Raw genomic sequence first — 26,519 nt, 5'->3', positions numbered from 1 at the left:
AAGTGAATGAGAGAAAGCAATGATATTGAATCAGTGTGAAGTGAAGTTTTACCTTCCTAGTTAGTAGTATACATCATTCTTTAAGTGCTGCACAGAAAAGGACAGGTTTGATTCCCACTCATGCCTCTGCTTTAGCCACTCATTATTCCTCTTCCTCCTTTACAATGTCCATTCACATTTATTCAACCATTTCAATCTCCATTCCTCACATTCTAAGAAAATTGACATGATTGAAGAAATTTGCAAGATTACTGTTCAATGGCATTTGAACATGTTTATAAACACCCTTAATCAATCATAACACACCCACAGAATAATCACCTTTATCTTTAAACCTATACTCAACCAGTTTCATCAATCATGAATGTACTCAATTGTGTCTGTTTGTAAGTGTGAGTTAAATGCCTCAACAAGCATTCTTGCCTGAACAAGCATGTGTGTTAAAGAGAAAGGAGTGGTTCAGTGGAACTTCAGATTATAGATGTTAATCAAATATGAAGTACCAAAAGGGAATATAACATGTTCTGCAAAACTACAGAAGTCAAATATACTATATAGTAAAACAGCAGTGTGCAGAAGATGGGACCATACATAGTTAACCAAAAAATATTAAAAGTATTAGGCCTTACTCAGATTTCTAAAATCAGGGTCCAATTGAATTATGGCCATAATTACCTTGATTTCTTTCTTTGGTCCATAATCACCTTATTACTTTTACCCTCTTGGTTTTCTTCATTTGGCCAAAGGGCATGCACTGATTTACTTATATATCAACTTCCTTTGTTCTTTCAAGTGTTACTCCTCAGCATCAACAATGAATCATGGCAGACAAAGCTCAAAGGTACCCTTTGGAGAGAAAGAACTCTTCACTTCATCATTTTTTTCCTTCACCCTCTTCACACCAAATAATCACACCCTCTTCAGTTTCTGCCCCATGTTTTCTACCATTGAATTCAATGAGCTAAACAATTCCAATTCCTTCACACCAACTGAAGATTCATCTGGCTATTGTGATGTTCTTGAGGACCTTTCTTATGCCAAGTCAGACACAGATTCATGCAATGAGGCATGTGGTGATGAATCAGATGAAGAAGTGAGTTTGGAGGAGTTGCTGCAAGATGGAAAAACAAAGGAGAAAGTTGAAGTATTGGCTGCAATGGTTGGACTTGAAACTACTGATCCAGCAACTGTGCTGAATGAAGTAGTGAGAGTTCTTAAGGTTTTGAACAAGATAAATCAGTATCAGTTAAGTGCTTAAATGAGGTTAAGAATTTCAGTTCTTCTCATATGATGGCCTCAACCATTTTTTTACTTGTTGAAATGTGACTTGTGCACTATTTCTCATGTCTTTGAATCTAACACTTATAAAATATTGAGCTTCATAATTTTTCAGTTGGTTATTTCAGCTTTGTATCTCTCCTTTTCTCAGAAAGTTAACACAAAAATTTCATCATGAACAGTTAAGAATTTGTGTGAATAATTACTTTAATAATCCCAACAAGATCTTCATGCGAAAAAATGTTCTGGATCACAACGAGAAATATATACTGAAAGACAATATTAATAGTTTTGACTTTTTCATTCTTTATCATGCACCAATATTTCCAATAGTTTACTTTGATTCTAGAAAATACATGTAAATGGTTTAAAACTAAACACGGTCTAGCAAATATATTGTATTATAATTCACATTGAGATCTATTAATAGTTATAACATGTGAAAATTCTCACAAGCTTAAAAGATGTACACTTAAGAGGAACGTTTAGATATTTAAAGAATGTTAATTTTTCAACATTCTTTTAAGATATTATCTTCAGCTCACAAGATTTTTTTTTTTTTTAATTTTGTGACAATTAATCAATGTCGTTATACATATGTTTGTCTAAATTAGAATTAAAAAAACAGGTTTAACAAGGGGATCCTAATACTAAGAATAATGGAATTAGTCAAAGTTAAATAATACAAACCTAAATTGAAATGGCCAAATTTTAGGTTGGATTAATCTATCTTCAAAAATAATAATTATAATTTAAAAAACTTAAAAATGATATTATTTTATTAAAACATATATACATATTAAATTATTACATCTAAAAGTTGAAATTAATTTATATTTTACTAAATTTTAAAAAAATAAGTATTTTATTAATAACTTTAAATTATTTTAATTTTTTTATTTCTTTTAAATCTAGCTTGAATGAGTCTCTAGCCTCATTTAGGGTGAAACCAAGACAAAACTTTTTAACACATTTAAATTGTGAATGATAACAATATTATTTTTCATTTAATCCCTTAGATTAAACTGTTACCCATTTCCCAATTTTAACATTAAGTTTACCAACCATTACATTTTAATTTGGTATCTCACATGTTTAGATCTTTATCATAAATAAAAAAATTGATATACGTTAAACCACTTTTATATATATATATATATATATATATATATATATATATATATATATCTATCTTTTATGCACGCTTTAAAAATAGATCTCCATCTTAGTATTCTGCAGTAAAAATAGTTGAGACAAGAATTTCTGTGTTTGCATTTTATTACCTAATTAACTAATCATGCCTTGTACCAAATAATTACTTCAAAACAAGAATTTATTTTTTTTAATTACACAATAAAAATAGTAAAATTAAGAAAATTACATAATTGCAGTTTTTTTTCCTTCAAAAAAAAACTGATTTTTTTTAAAAAAAAAACTTGACAAAAATAACTATAAATTTTGTTGAAAATGAGATAAAGGAGAGGAAAAAGTTATCCTTAAAACTTAAATTTTTTTCATTAGTTTACTTAATTAAAATATTAAAGTTTCCTGGATCCATAGTGAAAGATAAAATTAAGAAATTCATCTTAAAAAATTTATGTAACGGTCATGATTGGTCAAGATGTCCAAATGGAGATATTTGAATTACAAACAGTTAATATAATCTAAATATAAAAATGCAAGTTTCATTTAGCAAAGAGTTATTAGAAGAGACCAATCAATAGTCAGTTACTTCAAACTTTGCTTCTAAGAGAATATCTACAAACGTTAAAAATGTCTTTAACTGAAATAACTTACACAAGGAATTAAACTTCGTTTCTATGCATGTATTTCTCACTCTACGAAAATGATCTTCCTTTCTATGCATATATTTCGATTTAAGAGGCCTACTTATAACCAGCAAGAATAAACTCATAGACCTTCGAAAATCTTAACCAACATCCATATCACAAACAACATCAAAATCAATTGTCAAGCTTGTCACAAGTACTTCCCCAAAGTGCTATGTACGAATAGGTATGTTCCCGTTGACAATGACATCCGTATAACACCAATTGTCACTCATATCTCACCCTTCAGACAATATAGGTTGAAAAAAGAAATCCTGCAAAAGAGAAAGTGTGAACTGATTGATAATTAAGCTGCTCATGCAATTAGTTCTATCATGCACTAAAAAAAATACAGCAATCCGAACCTTGAACTACATTGACACAACCAGATTTCATTCATCCCAAGAATGACTATAGTTAATCTGGCTGACCGTCAAATTCAAGCTACACCTACAAGTAAAAAAGTGCTTTTTGAGCAACATAAATAAAATTTTGAAAAATAAGAAATATGAAAAGAGGTAATCTAAAAGAGCAAATCGTTGTTTATCAACCATGGATAATTGAATAAAATTCAAAATTTGACAGTGACAGGTCCACTGGAGATTTTTCTTGAATAGCATCCAGATTTAGACTAAAATGGAAAAAACCAATGATGAAATACAGATCTTAGAAATTAGTAATCTCAGACTAACATAAAACTACAAGTTGGAAGTATTAGGTAGTAACTGCTACCAAAAACTACCTTTGGTTTCTGTTAAGAAATCATTATTTCAGGAATCATTCTGCAATGATTATGCCTCTGATTTGATAGTTAGATTCTCTTAAAACATGATCACTTTGACAGGAATAGCAACTTACCATCATCGGAGGCAAATGATCTGACAGTGATAGAAGAAGTCAGAACACCAAAATAGTTGATAAATATTTGAGAAAAACTCAGCTAAAAATTAATGGCTAACAAAAGCCAAAAACTAAAAATCAAATATATCTTATCAGACCCACCTGAAAATATACTACAATTCATAATATCATCAATCAATTTAAACGAAACTGTGCACCATATATATATGTATTTATATATCATATGGCCAAATGATAATTATCATCAAGTAAAAAAAGGGGAAACAAGGCTACATTCACGCATTAATTTTACATAAAAACATGGATACACAAGATTGCTGCGTGTCACATTTGAATTCTATCTACATCAAAGCAGCCAAGCCTGGGTAGTCTGTAATTTATACCAAACAATCATTTGCAGTCACCTTAGGAAAAAAAGTAACACAGATGGTCTCAGAAGATGACTAGCGTTGAAATTTATCATCCTGGCAGCACATTTGCAGTCTCCTGGATAGATCACTTGAAAATTCTTGACCAAAAATGTAAGGTTGAAGCAAGCAAATATCATGAATTTTTGCAGCTTCATAAATGTGTACGGGAATCTTCTATATCAGAACCAAACCTGGGAAACAGCATAACAGGAAGTCAGCGATAGATTGGGGCACAGTGATAATAACACTCGCTGCAACACATTTATTACGAACCATAAATTACCATATCCGTTTTCATTTGGCAGAAGACATGCGCTGAACAGATGAAATCCAGCTACTTGAAGGGCCAATTTTATTACTTCCTTGCCCGTTTACTATGTTTGCAGCTTCAGTGGACAAGGCAGGCTTCAAAGAGTTCCTTTTTGAGGTGCCAGCAAGAGAGTATGAGGTAGAGGGTATATTTGCTTCACCAAAAATCTACAAGTAAATGAACAAAATAATTAAATCATGCCTGTTAAATGTTAAAAACTGATCTCTTCCATATTGAAACATAATAGCCTGCAACTGCAACTAATGAATTGTCTCTTAAGTGTTCTAAGACGATCATAGCAAAATTCATAAATATTTATTCAAAGATGACTTACATTCTTGTCAAGAGGCTTTTCAGAACCCAGATTTTTTAAACCAGGTGATTTAAACTGAATTTTAACACCGGAACCAGTTACATTGCCTGATTTAATTCGTTCTGCTGAGACATCCCCTGAATAAGCATTAATGCAGGTCAATAAGTGATAATGAACAAGACATGTTTAAGCAGAATCACAAAGTTATATAACTTATTTCAGATGAACCAACCTCGATTGTTGTCCACATCCATTGGCACTACAGGACTGCTGCTTGCTCCAGGGACCGTCTGTAATATGACAAAACAGTATTATAAGCACGGGCGCACTCAAACCCCTATACACGTAAGGTAAATATACTTACAGACATGCGAGGTTGGGCCCTATTCTTTTGTGCCTGCTGGTACTTTAAAATAGTCCAATCAAATACATAATCAAAATCATAACCTGCACATACCAATAAGGATAAGTTACATAACTGTAGATAGAAAACAAAGACAAATTATTGGACACGAATGATGTTGCTTAGTGCTTCACACTAAGTATGTGTGTATAACATAAAGATTGCAGAGTTACAGATAGCATCTATATTGCCTTTTTTTTCCTTTTTATTTTAAAAACTCACTTCCTTTCTTTTGATATATTTAAAGGACATGTTGAATCTCAATTAGTAGTTATATTAATATCTTCCATGCCTAAAGATGCTATTCCAAAGGAATATAAACACAATCCTCCAAGTATGATTCAATATTATTCAAGAAATCTTCAAAATAATCACCTTCACGTGCAAATAGATCCCGAAACAGGCGCTTCAAGAATCCATAATCAGGTCGCTGATCAAAGGTCAGAGAGTGACAATAATGAAAGTATGAAGCAAACTCTACGGGATGAGATTTGCATAAAACCTGTGGGAAATAACAGACAAATAAGAATCATGACACTTCACATCGATAAATGTCCAAAATATCCAAATACTAACCTCAATAGGAGTTGCTACTTTCTTCTCACAGATTTTATCATACTTTTGCTTCTTTGTTGCAGCCTTTAGGTTTTGCCAAGGAAGGCTAAACACAAAAGTTAAGTTATTTAAAGTTAACACATTTCATTGTACTGCTCTCAATAGATAAATGTTTGTGGAAGAAAAGTATCATGAGAAGAATGTCTACCTTCCTCTGAGAAAATACAGAAGCACATACCCAAGTGACTCCAAATCATCCCGTCGACTTTGCTCTACAAAATAAAATACAAATTGAACATAAGTAAAATTTGCATTTTATGCGCAGTGAAGAGCTTAAATAACCTTTTCCGACTTACCAATCCCAAGATGAGTATTGCAACTTGCATAGCGAGCAGTCCCTGTTAAGTTTTTGTTTTCCCTGTTCAGTACAATTTGTTAGCATTAATTCTGGCATATTTATCAGGGAAAAGAAGAGAATAAACAAACAAAGAAATACTCTTAAAAATCTTAAGTTTTATTCATGAAAAATTACTAAGAAATCACTTGGATATGCAAGTAGAAGACAGGACGAAAATTACATGACTCAAACATCACACACTAAAGAAAAAGGAAAGAAAACTAATTCAACAGAATACTATAGTATAAAGTTAGTGACCTGTAAGGAATGTGGCGATTAGTTGAGGAGTCCCTATATCGTTTTGCAAGCCCAAAATCAATTATGTAAACCTGACAAGTACAACGTGAATACTCTTCAGTTGATGCCAACAGATAACTGAAGGAATAACAGTGCAAGTCAACCACAAATGAATGAAAACTTTAACATGACATGCTAGTCACCTGGTTTGCCTTACGACCAAGTCCCATGAGAAAGTTGTCAGGTTTTATATCCCTGTGTAGGAATCCTTTAGAATGCACATATTCGATTCTAGTCATCTGCACAAAATTAAAAAAGAAAAGCAAATTCAACATCAAATGCTCACTTCACCAACCTAGTATCACGACGCACAAAAACTTACAACACAGTGCCACCGACGGCAATTTCTTTTTTCTAAGAGACTAAATAACAGAACAAGGCTGTAAAAACAGGTTTTGCTGTCCTTTGAGATGAACCCATGGACAACTAGCAAACGACACAGTAATCCATATGTCCAACAATAATAGTTTAAAGAGATGGCCGGTTACCATTTGATCAGCTAACATCAACACGGTTTTGAGGGAAAACTTTCTTCCACAGTAAACAAACAGATCCTCAAGACTAGGTCCCAGCAAATCCATAACAAGCACATTGTCCTCTCCGTCGACACCACACCATTTTATGCTCGGGATGCCACCTGGATGAAACAAATGTAAAACTTCCAAACCTCACCATCTTCCTCACAGTAAAACCCTCGACCTCACACACATGCACCATACGGACAATAAAAATTAAGTCAAATCGCTTAAAGCAATCAAGAAAAAACATACTTCCTCCCTGTAGAATATTGTAGAGCTTGGCCTCGTAAAGCAATTGCGGATGCTTCGTTTTACTGTTCTCCTGCAATACCGAACAATTTTTTTTAACAGAATCGAACCTAAACCTCAAACACGAAATAACGCATCCAATAACAAGCGAATTGAGCAGAAACAACAGGACTTCAAATTAAACAAAAGAGCAGGAGTAGAAAGCAGCGTACGATCTTGACCGCCACGATTTCGAAGGTATCAATATGCGTCGCTGCGTAATTGAATTGAATCGCAATCAGAACCCAATAATATTAACATCATCAACAACAATTGCAACAATAATAATTAGGAAACGAGATTCGTGATGAAAAATCGAGTGAGAGAGAAACCGAGGTAGATTTCGCCGAAGGATCCGCTTCCGATCTTGCGACCTAGCTTGTACTTGGCGCCAATGATGCGCTCCATGGCCTTAACCCTATCGACGGCTGCTGCTACAACAATACAAACAAAGGCACGCTTGGATCCCAAAGCAGCAACACCCAAAACCAAACCAAACGAAATCACTGGTGGAGAACAGAACAAACAAATACGCACTACAGGGTATTTTTGTCTTTCCACCTCTTCATCCTATTTCCTTCTCATTTCCTCCAGCCCATATTTTTAAATCCAATATACTTAATTAAAAGTTTAAATTTCTTATTTTTGTAAGCTTTAAAATACATAAAAAATCAAAATAAAATATGTAATCATAACAAAATTAGTTTTTCAATCATTTTTATTACGTGTTCAGTAAAAAAATTAAGTTAACTTTGATTTTTAATTAATAGTTTTTTTTAAGTAAAAACTAATTTAAAAATAAAAAATTACATTAAAATAGAAGAGATAAAACAATGACTATCTTGCTTACAGTTTTCTTTGTAGAGTTTCTTTATTTTTTTATTAGCAAAATTGTACAGATTAAACGATGATTACTCTGCTTTATTACCTTGAGATGTGAATGTGTCATGTTTTGCTGCAGAGCCAACATCTTTTTGTTTGCATTATTCTGATTTGAGTTTGTGATTATTTGAAGATATTGACACAATTATGGAGTGTGACATCCCTTATATATTATTATACTATGATAATGAAAGCCTCTATAGACATGATAGTCAACCTAGTAAGCTTTTAGATAAATGTATCAGTAAAATCATTGGCAACAGTACAAATTTCTTCCAGAAGTGGTAAATTATTAATTTACTCTTTATTAATATTGGTGTGTGACTAAGTACCAATGACATGGAATGAATATGATGCTGATTTGCAGTACAAAATCCAGAAGGGAATCACAGATTGAAACACATACAAATGGAACAAAAACAAAAGCAATAATTGAATGAAAAAAAGCATTTTTGATCTTGCAAGTCTCTCTGGTGTTTAGAATTGTGACTTGAAGCATTCAGGAGGCATCTGTCCATGGAACCTTTTGGTATCTCTGCAATAATCATAGATCATGTAATTGTTTCTGACCCAATTCAGCTGACCCTGTTGAGCATAACTCAGTTGCTTGTATGTGGGAGAAGTCCACCAATTGGCAGGGATATTTGAGGAACATTGGTTGATGCTGATTGCTCCATTCCACTTGCAAGCCCTTGCTCTAAAATGATTCAATCTAGCTATGAATGGTGCACCATTCCAATTGGTCTTAACAAGTCCACCTCTTGTTGCCCAATCATCTGCATTCCATAGACTGGTATAAACCTTCATTCCTTGCTTGTTTGGGAAAGCAACCCCCTCATTTTCATAGTTACGGTACACCCTGATTGGTATACTATCAATGTACCACCTGAGGTAGCAAGCAAATAAATAACATAGATCATGTAATGACACAATTGAAAGTGAATAGTTCCTGTACAAATGATGTAATTAACTCAGTGCTGGGAGAGTTTTGATAGTTTATCTACTCACACAACTTCAACTGGGTTCCAGTGAATGGTGTAATTGTGAAAATCAGCAGTTGGATCAAACCAGAGATAGAATTGTTGTTCCCTGCTTCCATTTCCTAGTGTGAATATGTTTGTATGGACAATGTATGGTTGTCCTGAAATGTTGCCTAAGAACTCAAAATCTATCTCATCATGTTGGCTTCCTGTAGATGAAAGCTGCACAAATTTATGTGTCAAGTATTTGGTCAACACTGCAATTTGATGAAGTTAACTGATTTGAAATTCACTACATGTTTTTTCAATAGGAAAAGATCAGGTGTTTCATAATCTGCACCATTGAACTTACATAATATGCAGTAACTGTTCCTGCAGAATTACCAGGAACCAACTTGATTCGTGATTCAATACTTCCAAATAAGAATGCTTTCTTTGTTTTAGCTGCAGATCCTGAAATTCAAATACAACACCAAATATTTCAGATTAAGATGATAATATAGAGTGATTAACTTCTTTTAACATTGTTTGTATTGGTTGTTAATCTTTTGCAAAACCACTAGAGTTTTTTCACCTGAGGTTTTATCCAACACAAGCTGGAGATCTTCACCCTGCATTGATGCATGTTGAGAACCCCAAGTGATATACATGCTTTTGGAGAAGGTGGCATCTACCATGACTATGCTAGATGCCACAGCACAGAGGAACAAAACCACCAACAATTTTTCAAATTGTGCCATGTTAACAGACATGAACATGTTTGATGTTTTAGAAGTGAAAACTCCAATGCATTGTCTCCTGGTTCTTGATGTCTTTATATAGCAATAGCAATGTCACATTCTCTGAGAAATATTTGACCTTCCCTTAGGATTTTGTTTTTGAAATTGTTATTTTATAAGATAGTCAAAATTCCAACAGAATTAACCTCAGCTGTCATAAATAAGTTTGACAACATTAGCTGTCCTTTTGGATTGTAATTATTAATGTAAAGATCAAACTCAACTTTTAATACATACATTCAATATTCTTGTATCTCATGTTTAAGTACTTTAGACAGTTATCATGAATGGATCATAATAGTAAAGTTTATATTTGAAAACAAATATGCAGTAAAGGAGTTTAATCAGTAAAACAAAACACTGCACTTTGATTTTGATGATCAGAACTTGAAATTTTGTTTTGTGATGAATTGAGAACATGAAAGCAAAAGAAAGAAAACAGACTTAGCTGGAACGCGGAGAAAAATGTCGTGCCAAAGTGTAGTGCAATGGTGGTAGGAAAAGTTATATCCAGCTACCATTGATGAGTGACCACCAAGGTCGTGCACACCTGATACAAGAAAATATTCTTTTTCAGGAACTGTTTGTGCTCTTTTTTTAAGATTAAGAACACTTTTTGTTTTTTAGTATATTATCTGGTGAAGTTGCAATTCATAATTTCTTTTTCTAAAGAAAAATTATTACCTTTTATTATTTTCTTTCTTAAGACAAAAATTTATTATTTTATGACCATTTTACTTTTTTTATTGTATGTCAAATAAATATAAAAATGTATTATTATACCATTATTTTATTTTAAAAGAAACATTACCTTAAAGTTTAAATGAACAAAGATAACAGTACACGTATTTCCATTTATTTGATAAGTATTACAAGATAAAAATAATCATAAAAAATAAATTTTTATACTTTTTAAAAAAATTTAAAAAAATAATGATATCAAATTAATGTAAAATTTTTGTGTATATGAAAGCATCATTACTCATTTATGGTTTTCCATATTGGGATTTCTTTTATCAAGAACAAATAATGCAGAATTGACTAAGTCAGTGCAAAATCTCTCGTATACAATCCCATCTCAAACTAAGACACTGCAAAATCTCTCATATTATTGATATGATAAAGAAGTGCTAACATTTTTCTATACCCTAAATTTATTAAAATTAATTATTGAAGTCTTGCAGCTATATTTCTTGAGTTTCTTCTTCATGCTTCATTTTGTGTCTGTTAGTATTTCCATCTTATCATAATAATAAATATTCCTTTGCAAGTATTCAACCTTAAGTAATTAAGAAAAGTGTTCTATATATTCAGTTTATTAAAATTGAATTCATGATTAATTTTTGAAAATTCAACTGAAGACAATAGGTGAATACCTCTATAAAATTGATAGTGATGGTTATCATTGATATTGAAATTTTGATTTTTGTTTGGAAAAATAAAGATGACTATTTTATTTAATTTTTAAATTTAAAACTCTTTAAAATTAAATGAACTAAATTAATTTAATTTGTATAAGTAAATCTTTTAAATTTTGTAAAATTGTGCTTAGAGTAAATATTAATTAAATTGTTTAAAATATAGGAATTAATTTAATTTATTTCCAAGGAGTAAATATTTTAAACTATTTAAAATTATAGGAGTGAATTATTTTAGTCCTTTAAATTGTTTAAATTTATAGGAGTTAAATTATAAGAAATTGATAAAGATTAAATTGTAGGAAATAATATATGTTTGTCACTATTAACTAATAAGATTTAAAACTTGAAATTTTGTTTAAAACTATGATTTGGATCTTATAAGTAAACTTTTTAAATTATTATAAGAACTAAACTGTAGGAAAATTATTGGAAATAAATTATACATTTACTTCAAAGACTAAATTATAAGATCTAAACTTTGATAAATGATATATAAATTAATGTAAAGTTTTATATTTATTTTAGTTGAACTAAGTCAACTGTGTCAAAATATATATGTCCATATGCTTTATATTTATTTTAATAATTTTATATTTAATTTTGTATTTATGGTATTGAACTTTAAATTTAATAGTGATTGGACATTTAACTTTTGGAGATTAAGTTTATCATATTAACTTTGATAGGATTTTGATTAAAGTAATTTATGTTATTCTTTGAATACATACTTGACTCTAGTGCATTATAAGTTATTATTTTCATTTTTGTGTAATTTTAAATTTAGTGTGAAAAATGCTATCATCTAAGAAAATAAACATAATTTATATATCACAATAAATTATAAGAAAATGTTAGACTTATTATATGTGTTTTCAAGAAGAATTACAAAAGTAAAAATGACATTATCGTATTATTACAGTCATAATCAGTATTAATAATTTAAGTGAAAATCTTACAAACTCTATTATTCACCAACTTCAACACGTGCTTATAATAGTTGTGGTGAAGAAGTTGAAAAACTAATCATTAAGCTTGAACTAAAATACTTAAACTTTTACAAAGACTAACAAAGGGTGCGACAACAACACCATTTTTGTTCTTCAAAATAACATGATTCTCTAGATATGAGAAACTACAAAGAAAAAAAAAAAAAAAAACTCCATGTTTGCCCTACTGAAGATGCACCCACATTGCCTCGCTAGGAACCCCACGGTTGACAACGGACAACAAGTAATATCCTGGAGGAGCCACCTGAGGGAACGACGGTGCCTTTGCCAAAGCCCTGTAAATCCCTTCGGAGCTTGGAATGATGAGAGTTTCAAGAACCAATAACCTCTGACTCATGGAGTAGCCATGAGTGGTAAAAGGAGGAAAATACAGGGTGATCTTAATGTCGTGCATGCCCAACTTCTGATTCATATATTTCATCCTGAACTGTGTCTCAAAGTTGTTTCCATGTCTCAACCACTTCACAGAAGAATCCTCAATAATTGTGGGTCTATTTGCATCTAGGTTTGGGTCCAAGTAAGGAGGAGAGAATGCCTCGACCCTAGTCTCAGTTGGGAACTTATCAACATCCTTGTAAGTATTATGAGTATTGCTACCACCAACCCAGATTTTGCCACTGGGAAGCACTGCTGAGGTTGAGTGATACATTCTGGCTATCGTGGTTGGATTCAATGTCTGAAACCTTTGACCCTTAGGCTTCTCTGGCTTATACAAAACTGGTGTGAAATTAGGATCATCAGCATCCCACCATGCAGCTGTTCCTTTCTGTGCACCATTGATGAACAAGAGTTGTCCGTTAGGTAGAACAAGAAGATCCCCCAAGGTTCTTGCCGAAGGCATGTCTTCACGGTCCCACTTAGGGTGCTTCTCTGTGATCACCATTCTATTGCAGTCTCTGAGAGCTGGAAGGAATTGTTTTACTGTTTCAGCCAAGTGGAAACTATCATAAGTGTTGCCACCACATACCATGACCTCAATCTTGATTTTGGAACTATCAATTTCAGTAGGGTCAAGATTTATGGGGAGCATAGCAGACACGCCTGAAGCAGGGTAGTTTCGAGAACCTCCGGGGAGCACTGGAAAGATGCGAACCACTTTGTTAGTGTTAGGGTTGAGGAGGACGGAACGGTTATTGGCGAAGACAAAGAGATTGCCATCACTAGAGAGATGGACAAAAGGGTAAAGGTTGTTCTCATCAATGTCTGAGGTCTCATAGAGGAATGGAAAAAAGATTGATTTTTCAGTTTCTTGCCCCTCCTTTGGAAAGAACTCATAGCTAAAAGATCTACGACCTCCTATCACTATGAACTCTCCATTGGGAAGAATAACTTGAGTTGCATACCTAACATGCAAAAGTTCAAAAACATGTCAATAATACTGGTTTATGCAGAAAAAGGTAAAAGATCAAACCTGGTTTAGTTTTACACTGACATCTTCTTAACTGAGTTTGGAAATTGAGCATTATTATATATTTATATTTATAGAAGTACATATATATATATATATACCATCTGTCTTCTTTAAATTTCAGAGGATATTCCCTCCAGTCACAAGTTTTGCAACCATAGTAGTATCTAGAAGTTTTTCCTCCGTCACCGAAACCACCAGCAACCAGTAGGCTACCATCAGGCGCAAGCCCACCACATGAACACCACGGATCTGTCTTCACCTGCACCATGGTAAACTCTTCACATTTGGAAGTGTCAAAACAAGGAAAAAAAGGATTCATGGTAAACATTACATTACCTATCACTCCTATTAATTTTATGTGATAAAAGTATCAGCTTGACACATGAAAAACATTAAACCAGCCTGGGATTTTGTGAGATCATACAAGTTTCTTTACTTGCATGTTTTCATTCTTTAAAGATAGTTTATTTGTCAGTATAATGTACAAAAGGTATAGTGTTACTTTAAGAAAAAATACACGCATGTTTTAGTATAAGAAAAAATGATAAATAACAAAGGAAGACATAAGAAAAAATGTATAAGAATATAGTATAAAAAATAAGGATTGTTTTCGATCTCTAAACTATTACTTTCTTTTTACCACACTCAAGCAGTTTTACATAGCTTGCTTTTAGGAACTTTAAATTTTTTTTCTCCTTCAATGTTTCAAGATATCTTTTAAAAACAATATAGGTTTAAAAGCGAATAATATATCATATGCATGATGATTCATCTTAACGATATCAGTGGACTTGAGATCGAAACATTGACCACACCCTTATATCAATCTTTTAATGTTCTCATTTCCCTTAAAAGTCGATATCTATGGAGGTTTGAAATTGACATAATTTCATATCTAAATTTAAATTTAACCCTTCAAATAATAGTTTTTTTGCATATATAATATGGTACATTTTGATGTTATGAATTATATTTTAGTTAAACAACCTATGTAGGTAAACTTTTCTAATGATCATTAATAACGACAGAAAAGAAGTATGGATGGTACCAACCGTGAGTGCTCTAACTTGATTTGTCTGAATATCGTATTCCATTGCATGAGCATAACAATCTTCTTTGTTTTGTTTAAGGTTTTCATCATAGAATTGAACACATGGCATTTCTGGTGGATAACGGAGTCTAGAGAGACGATAAATAGTGGCATCATAGACATTAACGGTGTTATCAGGCATCAATTGAACCTGCATGGCAGAAACACCCGAGTCTTTTGAAATTAATTCCCAGCTCCCTAAGAAATTTGTTTCATAATCAGGTCTGTCACCACCACCATCCGCAACACCAGAATCTTCAATGGCTGACAGAGGGAAAGGCTTCGTATGCTTTGGATGTGCAGCAATCTTATGGAAAATATTCTTCAATTTATCTTTACCTTTATGTTTCTTCGCATCCACCACAAGGAACAAGACAGTGAGAAACAAAAGAACTATGTATAAACGTGTCATTGTTGGATCAGTGTGTTTGTTTGATTTCATGAGAAACCTCGAAGATCTAGGAATGATGGACTAGCTCGACATGTTCTTTGTTGAGAGAACTTGGGTGTGCCTAAGTTCCGTTCTATGGTCTATGTTTCTATCTAATAAGCCTTCTTGCATATGGGTTTTCCGATGATCATTGGTTGTTCAAGCATTTGCCAAAAGTAGTACATCAATGTTAGCCATTGGAGATAGCATTATAATATATGGTAATTAGCATTTTTCTCTTCTAGCATTGGAATATAACACACGAGGTAGAACACTCGTTTTCTTCCTAACAAAACATCCACTTTTAGATAATTGTGTTAAATATCTCACATCAAGGCCTTTAGGAAAATAATACTATCAAGTAGGAATGGATTCATAAATCAGCCCAGCAGAGGAAGCCAACTAATTTTTTTTAAGTTATTTACAAATAAATTTCTATCACCATATTTTAATTTTAGATTATATACTTATATATAATGATAATAATAATTAAAAATAATAAATTCTTTTTTTATTAGCAACAACTAATATATAAATAAAAGAATGGAGTATTTAGAATGTCCCATTTGTATAAAAAAGCAAATATGTAAAAAGGACAAGACTCCTCACATCTAGACTTACGATCCTACTTGATCATTATCATGAGTAGGTTAATCTTTTGTCCTTCTATTTTATCTTTTAAAAAATTTAATTGCATGTAATGTTCAAAGGCAGAAAATGAATCTCTATTCAGTTAAGATTGTTAGAGTGTGTTCTATCAATGATCAAAATTCACTATATGTTGGTAGAGTAACTTGTGTGAAGTATAGTCTATAGAGTTTGTGAGAGTTGAACATGTGTAAACTACCTTTTGGGAGTCTTATAAGAGCGTTTATCGAGGTAAAGGAAGCTAGTTATTACATTTAAATAGTTCTATTAACTTGATATGATGAACTGATTATGTAATTGTCATTTGTATAGTAAAATTAATCTGCTTGAGTTTTGTTTTGTTTAATCATGTTGATGTGTGAACTATGAATTGTGATTTTATTGATTGAAATGTTGTTTTTAGGTTGTTTTAGTATTGTTGTTCGTGGAGCTTTGATTTGGCTAGGATTATCCAATATGATCTATTTGATGGTTATTTTGAACTAAAATAAGGTATTTTAAGCTAAGAAGGAACTAAAGTTGCATAGATATAATCAAGTTGGATAGTTTATTTAAGTCAATTTGAGAGTTAAAACTCTGATACAACATCGATACCACAAAATCATTGAGTGCCACTTGTAGGATTTAAGTTAGTGAACTCTGGTGGTCCACAAAATTGGGTGCAACTTTAGGATCGTTGAACACTCGACAATGAACTTCAGGGTATTGGATGGTTCGTTGGTCGTGTTAGGCACTCACTTGATAGTGAGCACCAGGGAATTTGGTGTTAGGCACCAAGTGTAAGGCGTTAGACGCCACCTTGTTTTAGGTTATGTGTTGTATCAGTGAAATTTTGATTTCTGATTTGTTAGCCATTGGATTTGGCTTAAATTTTGATAAATGGTACTTGAAAATAGTTCTTCGCTTTGATGGCTCGGATTGTCAATTAGAGGTTTGTTGTTGAAGAAATGATTTTTACCATTTAGATATACTTAATGGAAATATTGTAATTGAATATTGTTCTAATGCAATAGAAAATAATGAGGAATTATTAACATGTAAATTGAAATAAGTAATAGGTGATTGACGCTATGAGATGAGTTTGGATTGCGATAAAATACATATGTAAACATGGTGTGATGATTTAATATTATATGAGAATGTGATTTATTTATTTTTGTTTACTCTGAATTAAGATTATTATGAATGGAATGATGAAGTAGTTATTCTTAAGGTGGGAATACTATAATGAGTTGATTTTGTGTGAGATGTATTGACGATAAGAACTAAAATGAGATAATCTTGACGCTACCAGTAACTGAATTCATATAGATGAAAATAACTAGTTGTGAGAATCTAAAGAAGTTCATGTCTAGAGTGTCGACGAACTCGTGAGATGTAGAATTTACCCTACTTTATGCTTTATGGATTGGGGAACACTTCGTACATGTTATAGTTATAACTCTTGAAGACATGAGTAATTGAACAATAACAAGTATAGGGTCTTAAGATGTTGTTTAATATATTAGTCCTCTAGAGGTTGTGATTATGGTTCTTGGTATATATGAATGAGCTATGAGAATCTTTAAGTTTAGATGTATTGTATAAATTGATGTAAAGTTATCTAGTGATTTTATTATTATTTTTATATAAGCTAAGTTTTTAAACTACACTAACTTATCATGTTGTCTGTTGTACCGTGGTTTGTCCACCTATAATGATAGTATATTATACATAAGTATAAGATAGTACAATTGGGATATTTAGGTATATAATTTTGTATTGTATAGATTTTCTGATTAATGAATTATTAGTTATCTTTCAAGTTTGTTTTATTTTTTCATTAAGGATCTCTAAATATATTTTATGTACTTTATATTGGTGGATACTTTTTATTAATTATATCATATTTTAAATTAGTAAGATGAATTCTATTAAATTGAGATGTTAGAAGCAATCAATTTAATTTATCCATAGAATTTTTTCTGAAGAATTAAAAACTTCAATTATATTTTAAATTTAAAATATAACTATTTTTAATAATAATATAATATATCACAAAATTTTCCATCAAAATTTTAATTTCATGCAATTTACTACATTTTTTCATTTTCCTCATATTTAAAAAATACATTTTTTTTTGTACAAATGGATGAAAATATAATATTATTTTTTAGTTTCGTTATACATATTTATTATTAGATCGACAGAATACATATAAAAAATTAAAATATATAAATATAAGAGCAATCTAAGTAATAAAATTCATAAAATATAGTAATTTAAAGATGGAGTATACAATTAGTTTTTTTTTAATAGAGTGAGATTAAATATTTAGCTTCCATATTTATAATATTATATGACAAAGAATGGATTCTCTTCTTTTCAAGACGGAGACATGATATAAAAAATAGAAATAAAAGGGAAAAGACGAAGGTAGAAAGTGATTATGTGAAAGTGTAGCTTTAATTAAGATTATTCCCAACCTTCGGTAAAAACATAAAAGAAGAAACGAGAGGATGATGATGCACAATCCCCTTCTTATCTTTGGAAACAGTGTTCAGTTCATAAATTCACTCGGACATTAATTATTATTTCCGTCGATATTTTTGTGAAATTGTATCCTTTTATTTTTCATTGCATATCCAATTGTTTTATGTTATCAACAAATGTTTCAATTAATATCTCGTAGTTTTGAACTTGAATTGTATTTAATAATGTTCAATCATTAAAAGACGAGATTTACATTTGATTGAAATATTTTTTTGAAATAAAATTACCTGAAACTTAAAGGAAAAAAATTGAATAAAAGATTTATAGTTGAAGGTTATTTTATAATATATATAATTATGTTTTGAAGATTATTTTGTAAAATATAATCATATATATATATATATATATATATATATATATATATATATATATATATATATATATATATATATATATATATATATAACGATGATACACTTGGTGTACACTTTTATTTATTTATTATTTTACTTCTAATAATATAATTCTTAATATTAACAAGAGCAATTATATAAAATTGAATTATTTATTATATTTTATCCATTTATTCAATTGATTTTTATTTCTTCATTTTATTTTTTGGTTTTTATCCTATGTACTCTTTAATATTTCCATTATATTGGTTATTTTTAATATTTTTTATTTTTTATTTATTTTATTAAATTTTATTCTTTACTATATATTGTTCACTTACCTCGAAGAAATGAGAAGAATACTCAAATAGAGAGATAGAGATAGAAATTAAAAATGAATTGTAATTTATAAAGAAGAAAAACCATACATCCACAAAATTAAATAAATGATAACGAAATACATGTCAAATATGATGTTCAAATGCAACGATTACAAACATGAGAACATGAATAACAAGTTATAAATTCACTATGAAGGAATTATTGTAAGATCCATACTCATAATATTAGTAAAAAAATATGGATTTTAACTCGCGCATATAATATCGGTTTGCAACCAAAACATAAAATTGCGCTACAAATTTACAATTATTGCAAATATATATGTCTTAGTTCACAAAGAACCAAAGCCTACAGGATCTATGACCTTGGTTGTTTAAAGAACCAAGGTCATAGAGTGCTTATGTTTCGGTGATGCCACAAACCGAAATATAAAATAATTGAAAATATTTTTTAATTATTTTTTTGAGAAGCTTTAGGCAGCGGTTCTTAACAAAACCGAGGCCATAGAGTCTTTATTGTCTCGATTAATAAAATAACCGAGATAATATCATGTTTACACTTTATTTTAACCTATGATTCCCTCATTAAGCTACATTTTTTAGGGAACTATAACCTATACCAATATATGCTACAAATTTATTTGAAAAATAGTGTACACTTTGACAATATTTTAAAAAATGTCATCTCGTTAACATAGGCTACATTTCCCTATAACCATAGTTTATCTGCTCTATTGAATAAAAGGAAGTAAAATATTAAAATACATTCCAAAATTACTTACGTGATATATATATATATATATATATATATAACACATTCTTCAAAATCTCTCTTAAAATATCTCTCCTTAAGTTATATAATGTAAACAAAATTTAAAATTTCATAAGTCATTATTGTTAATGTATTTCTTAGACTCCTTTTCTTTTTATTATTCAGTAGGCATAATCTATCCTAAATAGATATTTTTTTTGGGTCTTGTGTGTTTAAAATGCTGATTTTTAACCTTGAATTATGATATGCAATGCACTCTCATTGAAACTGGTGTACACATTTTTTATTTATATATCTTTTGAAAAGTATATATTTGATGTGAAAGCAAAATTGATCTTGAGATTCTTTGAGAATTATGTGCAAGATATGCACAGAATCAAAATGGAGTTAGCACTAATAATCAATTGGAAGATATAGCCTTTATGATCATTCATGTTTGATCTAATAGGATCCACTTGCAGTGATCTCTATTAACTATTTTGTCTGCATTACTCTTTTCACTGATTGACATTAATACAGCTGGTTTTCCATCATTTCCCTCTACAAATTGATTCATTCATAGCTTTAACACTCTGGACATATGTTACCTCGCTACGGAAATATTGTAAAAGTAGCTTTCTTTAAGATCCATTCACACATGTTTATCTCAACCTATAAACAACATCCACAGTCTTCAAACTGTTTTTTTCTGATAAAAGAAAGAAACACTGTGTTCAAACTTTTCTACGCAGAATCCAGCTTCGTTATCACCATGGTTCTATTTACGATAGATAAAATCAATTTATAATATATAAGTAGATCTAAATTTTATTTTATAAACTAATTTTATGAGATTAAATTTGATTTAAAGTACACTTCTTATAATATCAGAATTATATTAAAATTTATTTAAATAATATTTATTGTTGATTGGACATATTGTTATATTAGATGTCATCATTATGTATGTTAGTCATTGTATAAAAAAAAAAGTCACCTAAGAGACACTTAAAGCTACTTATAATTAAAGTAAAAAAACTAGCATATCAAGAAAGTAACCAAATTAAGAAACTTTTGATCTGTTCATATGTACCAAAACTTCCCTATTTGTCAAAAATCTTAAACTTGATTAACTTCCAGTCTGCACGTGTCATCTGCAAAGACTTTTCTTGCTTGAGATGTGTTTTCTATTTTCATTGCCTAATCTTTGTCATTTTCAGACGTGAGAAACGAATTTCTCACTGGCTGCTCATGAAGCAGACTTTTGTGATGTGAGAAATTTGAGGATCTTTGCAGAAATTTATTGGCAAAGAATTATTGGTATTATCTGCACTTGATTTTTCGTGAAAAATATCATTATTCATCATCATCAGTTAATGAAAGAAGAAGTTCATTATTCAACAAGTTGACATACACTTTCACAAACACATAATATTACAAATATGAGAGTTTTTCTTTCTCTTAAACATGTAATATATAATTTTTATCTTATAAGTAAATTAATATATGAAACAAATACACTTTTCTTAGTCAGCAACAACATTAATTTTGATTTTATTCTCTAAAAAAACGACAAATGTGGTGATGAAGTAGAGACAAAGGGGCCAAGACCACATGTCCCAATGAAACTCCACCACTACTCATAAATTATAAGACCAAGAAGAAAAATCTTCTTTGTATTTAGTTTAGATTTTGTCTCTCTTGAGTTTAACCGAAAATATTTTGATTGGATTAAATTTCTATATATCCATTTTCATGTTGCTCTTGCATAAGCTTCTTAATGAGTATGACTTCCAAAAATCCATAGCTCAGCTGTACTTTGATAAAGTTCTCACGAAATCCACTTTTTGCACAGTAATTTGCTAATATTTTAATCTTGGTAAAGGTTTAATTTATGTTCATTACTCACGTTTTTAAATGTTTGTTAAGATATTTGTAAAAGAATTTAAGTGGTTTTGATTTATTAATTGCTACAGTATAATGTTCTTAAACATAAAATTGAAACAAAAGTAATTTTGGATGACCTTCTACAGCATGCATCCAAATTTGAAGAAAATAAAATGAAGAAGATATTCAGTTCTGTATGATCTTTTCATGATCATTTCAGTACCATTTGTCACATATGGAGCCTTGAATGCATGAAAGATTCCAAACTAAGAGAAATAAACCAAATAAAATTAGAGCTAGCTATAATAAAAATAACTTCTCTTGAGTTTCTTTGATGATTTACGTTAAAAGAGAAGTTTGCATTGCTTTTATGCAAAGAGTAGTCAATATCTATATCTTCCATGACACAAGAGTATGATCCCAATGAAACTTTAAAACAAACACATTGGCTTGTTCATGTGCTTTTTCAATTCATAATTGTAAACAAAAGCATTACAATTACTAGAATTTGCCACTCAGTGGCAGCAGATCAAAGAGATAGTCTTAGCTCCAAATCTGGTTCTTGAGTGTCACTTGATTCAGAGTTCTGACTGCTTGCGCCCACTGAACCACTTCTATGCTTCTTGGTATCTATGTGTTGTGAGTCCTATATGATTATAGAAACCACCATAATCAAGGTCATTGTGAATTTAATGATGGATTCTCTATTGGGTGCCAAGCCAAATATATGTTCTATGATCAGAATATCAAATGAGATATACAATTTGAAAAGGTTGCTTACATATAGGTTAAGTAAAGGTCTTGTTTGAGCAGTGGAATTGGCATGCTCCCATCTGGTTTTCAACAAAGAATTTAACATATATATATATCAGTCTAGAAATTCTTCAAGATAAAGAACAAAAATCCAACAAGTATAAACACATTTTGCAGTTTAGTCATATCAACCAAAAGGGTCTAATAGGGCTGAAAGGTTGAAGTACCTTGCAGTATTAGTTGGCTGAGAATCTCCATATCTAATGCTTGTTCTTTCATACTCGGGTAGGGACATCTGCACAGGCAAACAGTGTTGTCCAATTTCAAGATCCACGATCCAAACTCACTCTTTCAATATATATATGTGTGTGTGTTACTACACTCACATGGACATGTTGGAAGTAGAAGAATTATTACTTGTACGTTTTTGCAACATTAGATGTGAAAGTAATCAGCAAAACTGTAACGACAGAGATGATTTGAATGACATTTTTTTGGTTCTTTTGATAACTTTTTGTAGCCCAGATGCTTTTCAATTAGCAGAACACCCCACACACAACCCTAATTAGCACTAACCTTGCACTTTCACATTCAACCAAACATATATACAGGAGAAAATGAATTCAGATTCTAGGGTTATATATATGCTATCTATCTATATATATAGTTTCCAATATATAATAAGAAGATAAGTATCATGCCAACCATTTCCAGGAAAATAAAACAATGGTTAATCAAATTGCTTTGGGGATAACTTGAGTCTACTTGCATATATATATTTGCTTTCAGTTGTAGTTACTGACAATTATTATGAAAATATGTGTGAAAGATGTTTACTCATAGAAAGAAAATCGAAAACGAATAAGTTAAACATATGTGTACAAACAAAGCTATAGTGTGTCTGTAGAAGTGTAAAATCAATTGGGATCGGTTGAAGAAAAAGGCAAAAACTACACATACCACAATGTTGGGTTGGAAGCCATATGAAGCTGAGTATGAAGTAGATGAGGAGGAGTAAGAAAAAGATGATGAAGATGGTACTGATGAATAGGGTGTTTGCACCCTTGGATCTTCCTGCATGTTGACCAGGATCAATGAACAAAACCCCCCAATATTGGAATTCCGAAGATCCAAGCCAAAAACAGTGGCAGTTTTTGAGAGAGAAGAAAAAGGGTCTTACATTGTTGAAGTTAGATGGGTAAGAAGCGTGCAGAGGAGGATGATAGGCACCACAACCCATATGTAATCTGATTTTCTCCAATTGAGCAACTCCTAATCCTCTCTGTGGTTGCTTTGGCTTCTCTTGATTGTTCTTCTTCCCTTTCCTTGAAGAAGAAGAAGAAGAAGAACCACTTACTCTTTCATTTCCCATGTTTGCCTCTCCAAAAAAACTGCCATCCATGCTTCTTCTCTTCTCTTTTTCTGTGTTGGCAAATCCCTCAAGAACAGCTTCCACTTAATTTTCTGGCTGGGAAATCAGAGATCTCGTGTGGTCTCTTTTAAGCTTCTACCAAAACTCAGGAATAATTGCATCGCTGGATCAGATTGTGTATAGATTTCAATGTTAAGTTATATATATACGCCTAGATTCTATGCTCCTTATCTCTCCTTTCTCTACCCTTCAACTTCATTTTTTTAACTCAATAATGATTACATTTTTTATTAGTTTTCTGCCCCATTTGTTATACGGACTTTGGAGACTATCTCTGAAAGCGATTGTCTCCCATTAAAAATCTTAAATAAGCTGTATTGGAAGACTCTACGTAGCCACGCGCCACAAGGTTGGTTGCAAATTATGTATGCACATTTTCTATTCACATCTTTCTTTAATATTCTCCATAAAATAATACACCTCTCATTGAATATTCGAATACATTTTTTTTTTCTCACTAGTGCAACGCTACGATTCTTTTCAACGTTACACTATGTTTTATAAAATTCAAGCATAGTAAAAAAGAACTAAAGTTGAAAATGGTAACCTATAATCAAGTATGGACTACAATTCTATCAAATAATTGTTCTTGGGAATGCAAGTACAAGTAAAAGTTTCACATTAGATAAAAATAAAAAAATAGGACATTATATAAAGGTGAAAGACTAGTTCACTCATTGTCTTAAGGTTTTTGGTAGAGAGTAGTGTCAATCCTTTATGTGGTTGGACACAGATCTTATTGGTATTGGGTCTCTCCGTAAACTTACTTCGTGTCACGTTAAGATGACAAGAGCTTTTGTATGTGGTTTAGATAGAAATGAGAAAATAGGACACTATATAAAGGTGAAAGACTCATTAATTCATTGTCTAAATGTTTTTGGTAGAGAGTGATGTCAATTTCTTATGTAGTTAGACACAGATTTCATTGATATCGGGTCTCCTCGTAAACTTCCTTCGTGTCCCGTTAAAAGTTTTTGTATGTGTTTGATGAAACTTTCTTTCTATTAAAATATTGATTAGTGTGTGCTACGCTATATATGCCGAGGATGATGATGAGGTTGGCACTTCTGAGACTCTCAGCAATCAGCATATATAGCCTCCTTCTAAAGTGGCATGTAGGTGATTAAATTATTGTCTTTGATTCTTCTCTACTTGATGGGTATTTTTAGAGGCCTTTTATATTTTGATTACACTGATCAAAGTAGATTACAAAGCTCTGTGCACCAGCAAAAAAATATATAAAAAGATAACAAAGCCTTAAGTAGGTTCCACTCTGCATGTGGTTTCCTAGTTCTCGGTCAATTTGTCTCAGCTGATAGTACCCTAAAGGGCCTTACCTGAAAAGCACCAGCTGTAAAATTCCATATAATTAGTAACTTATTGAGAAGGGAAAGTAATTAATAAATCATATCAGTAATGAATATTTTAGAACATTGAAAACAGTTCTGATATATATCAGTAATGAATTTCTGCACCTTTATTACAACAGTTAAGTTAACTTCTGATACAGTGAATAACCAGAATCCAGAAAGTTAATTATGTTATCTTGATCTAAATCTAATAAAAGTAATAACATATTGGTTAATTAATGAAGGGAGACATAAAGATTGAGATATATATAGCTGAATCAAACAATGCAGAACTTGATGAGATACGAAATATATATGATTATAATAATAATGGGGTTATTATTAATTGTTTAGAGATGATACCAAATGATCTAACTGAACTGTTTCACGCATGGTTTGTGGGTCATATTTTATGAGTTGTTTGTGTGGTGGAAAGTTAGAATATCCTTCAATTTGTTAGCCAGACATGTGAACCCATACAAATTACAAGAAACCCCACTAACCCCACCAAAAGTATGTTATTTGTTGCTTAAGCAGATGACAGATTTATAAACATTTACAAAGTGTTATGGTTAAAGAGAGAAATATGATTTTGTTGCTTTACGTTATTTGGGGATCTGCTTCCTTCCCTTTCTTTTTCTCTTTACTTTCTTTACCTTTTCGTTCTTCATCTTCTTCTAATCTTCTAATCTTCTTGGGGGCTGATGGAATTGCTGACCTAAAAGCCACTCATTCTTTTTTTACTTTGTTTTTTATCCTCCATTTGCTGCATCCACTTAGAACTAATTGGTTGCAACTTCAGAAATGTTGACAATCAGATTGAACTATATACCTATCTGGGACCTCTACTCATTTCAATATTCAGTTTTCTCTTTACAATTATCATCAAACATATTTTACTCTTTTTTATATTAACAAATCTTATTACTTAATATGTTATGTAGTATCTGTCCCCGGTCAGTTATGGACTGAGTGGTCAACGCACCTTGATTCATTGTGGAAGATTCGATCGACTAGACGGTCGAACCATAAACA

General features: G+C 31.2%; 4 protein-coding genes across 4 annotated transcripts; all 4 read right to left on the bottom strand.

Annotated features, from left to right (window-relative positions):
• Nucleotides 1-4,110: 4,110 nt before the first annotated feature.
• LOC124829242 (casein kinase 1-like protein 3) lies at nt 4,111-7,967 on the bottom strand. Its single transcript, XM_047302712.2, has 15 exons — nt 7,792-7,967; nt 7,633-7,673; nt 7,424-7,493; nt 7,142-7,290; nt 6,797-6,892; nt 6,615-6,685; nt 6,316-6,377; nt 6,168-6,231; nt 5,981-6,065; nt 5,780-5,906; nt 5,366-5,448; nt 5,234-5,291; nt 5,023-5,138; nt 4,662-4,855; nt 4,111-4,569 (listed from the first exon to the last, which is right to left on the bottom strand). The coding sequence occupies exons 1-14, from the start codon at nt 7,865-7,867 to the stop codon at nt 4,673-4,675; spliced, it is 1,281 nt and encodes a 426-aa protein (XP_047158668.1). The 5' UTR covers nt 7,868-7,967; the 3' UTR covers nt 4,111-4,569; nt 4,662-4,672.
• Nucleotides 7,968-8,610: 643 nt separating this feature from the next.
• Nucleotides 8,611-10,128, bottom strand: XTH26 (xyloglucan endotransglucosylase/hydrolase 26). The gene is made up of 4 exons (XM_047302722.2): nt 9,896-10,128; nt 9,674-9,774; nt 9,350-9,543; nt 8,611-9,227 (listed from the first exon to the last, which is right to left on the bottom strand). Exons 1-4 carry the CDS (start codon nt 10,077-10,079, stop codon nt 8,819-8,821), a joined length of 888 nt encoding a protein of 295 aa, XP_047158678.1. The 5' UTR covers nt 10,080-10,128; the 3' UTR covers nt 8,611-8,818.
• A 2,526-nt stretch (nt 10,129-12,654) lies between these two features.
• LOC124829236 (aldehyde oxidase GLOX1-like) lies at nt 12,655-15,441 on the bottom strand. Its single transcript, XM_047302702.2, has 3 exons — nt 14,992-15,441; nt 14,038-14,198; nt 12,655-13,871 (listed from the first exon to the last, which is right to left on the bottom strand). The coding sequence occupies exons 1-3, from the start codon at nt 15,439-15,441 to the stop codon at nt 12,692-12,694; spliced, it is 1,791 nt and encodes a 596-aa protein (XP_047158658.2). The 3' UTR covers nt 12,655-12,691.
• A 6,804-nt stretch (nt 15,442-22,245) lies between these two features.
• Nucleotides 22,246-24,241, bottom strand: LOC124829248 (protein SPEAR3). The gene is made up of 5 exons (XM_047302721.2): nt 23,884-24,241; nt 23,664-23,777; nt 22,931-22,998; nt 22,732-22,783; nt 22,246-22,596 (listed from the first exon to the last, which is right to left on the bottom strand). Exons 1-5 carry the CDS (start codon nt 24,103-24,105, stop codon nt 22,480-22,482), a joined length of 573 nt encoding a protein of 190 aa, XP_047158677.2. The 5' UTR covers nt 24,106-24,241; the 3' UTR covers nt 22,246-22,479.
• Between the last annotated feature and the right edge of the window lie 2,278 nt (nt 24,242-26,519).

The sequence above is a fragment of the Vigna umbellata genome, chromosome 4 (genome assembly GCF_029865625.1).
Source record: "Vigna umbellata cultivar VRB3 chromosome 4, Vumbellata_1.0, whole genome shotgun sequence".
NCBI classification, from domain to species: Eukaryota; Viridiplantae; Streptophyta; class Magnoliopsida; order Fabales; family Fabaceae; genus Vigna; species Vigna umbellata.
Note: the sequence above shows the minus strand (reverse complement) of the source record. Positions and strands in the feature narration are given on the sequence as shown.

Bases quoted from the DNA above. Each gene is read 5' to 3' on its own strand.
- XTH26 (XM_047302722.2), bottom strand. From the start codon at position 10,079: ATGTTCATGTCTGTTAACATGGCACAATTTGAAAAATTGTTGGTGGTT. The intron at 9,775-9,895 runs GTGAAAAAACTC...TTTGAATTTCAG, and splicing joins TGTGTTGGATAAAACCTCAG to GATCTGCAGCTAAAACAAAG. The intron at 9,544-9,673 runs GTAAGTTCAATG...AAATTTGTGCAG, and splicing joins GAACAGTTACTGCATATTAT to CTTTCATCTACAGGAAGCCA.
- LOC124829236 (XM_047302702.2), bottom strand. From the start codon at position 15,441: ATGACACGTTTATACATAGTTCTTTTGTTTCTCACTGTCTTGTTCCTT. The intron at 14,199-14,991 runs GTTGGTACCATC...ACCATGGTGCAG, and splicing joins ATCAAGTTAGAGCACTCACG to GTGAAGACAGATCCGTGGTG. The intron at 13,872-14,037 runs GTATATATATAT...TTTGCATGTTAG, and splicing joins AAATTTAAAGAAGACAGATG to GTATGCAACTCAAGTTATTC.
- LOC124829248 (XM_047302721.2), bottom strand. From the start codon at position 24,105: ATGGATGGCAGTTTTTTTGGAGAGGCAAACATGGGAAATGAAAGAGTA. The intron at 23,778-23,883 runs GTAAGACCCTTT...GTCAACATGCAG, and splicing joins ACCCATCTAACTTCAACAAT to GAAGATCCAAGGGTGCAAAC. The intron at 22,999-23,663 runs GTATGTGTAGTT...TTGCCTGTGCAG, and splicing joins GCTTCCAACCCAACATTGTG to ATGTCCCTACCCGAGTATGA.
- LOC124829242 (XM_047302712.2), bottom strand. From the start codon at position 7,867: ATGGAGCGCATCATTGGCGCCAAGTACAAGCTAGGTCGCAAGATCGGA. The intron at 6,686-6,796 runs GTGACTAGCATG...TGTACTTGTCAG, and splicing joins TTGGTCGTAAGGCAAACCAG to GTTTACATAATTGATTTTGG. The intron at 5,449-5,779 runs GTGATTATTTTG...TGGTATGTGCAG, and splicing joins GGATCTATTTGCACGTGAAG to GTTATGATTTTGATTATGTA.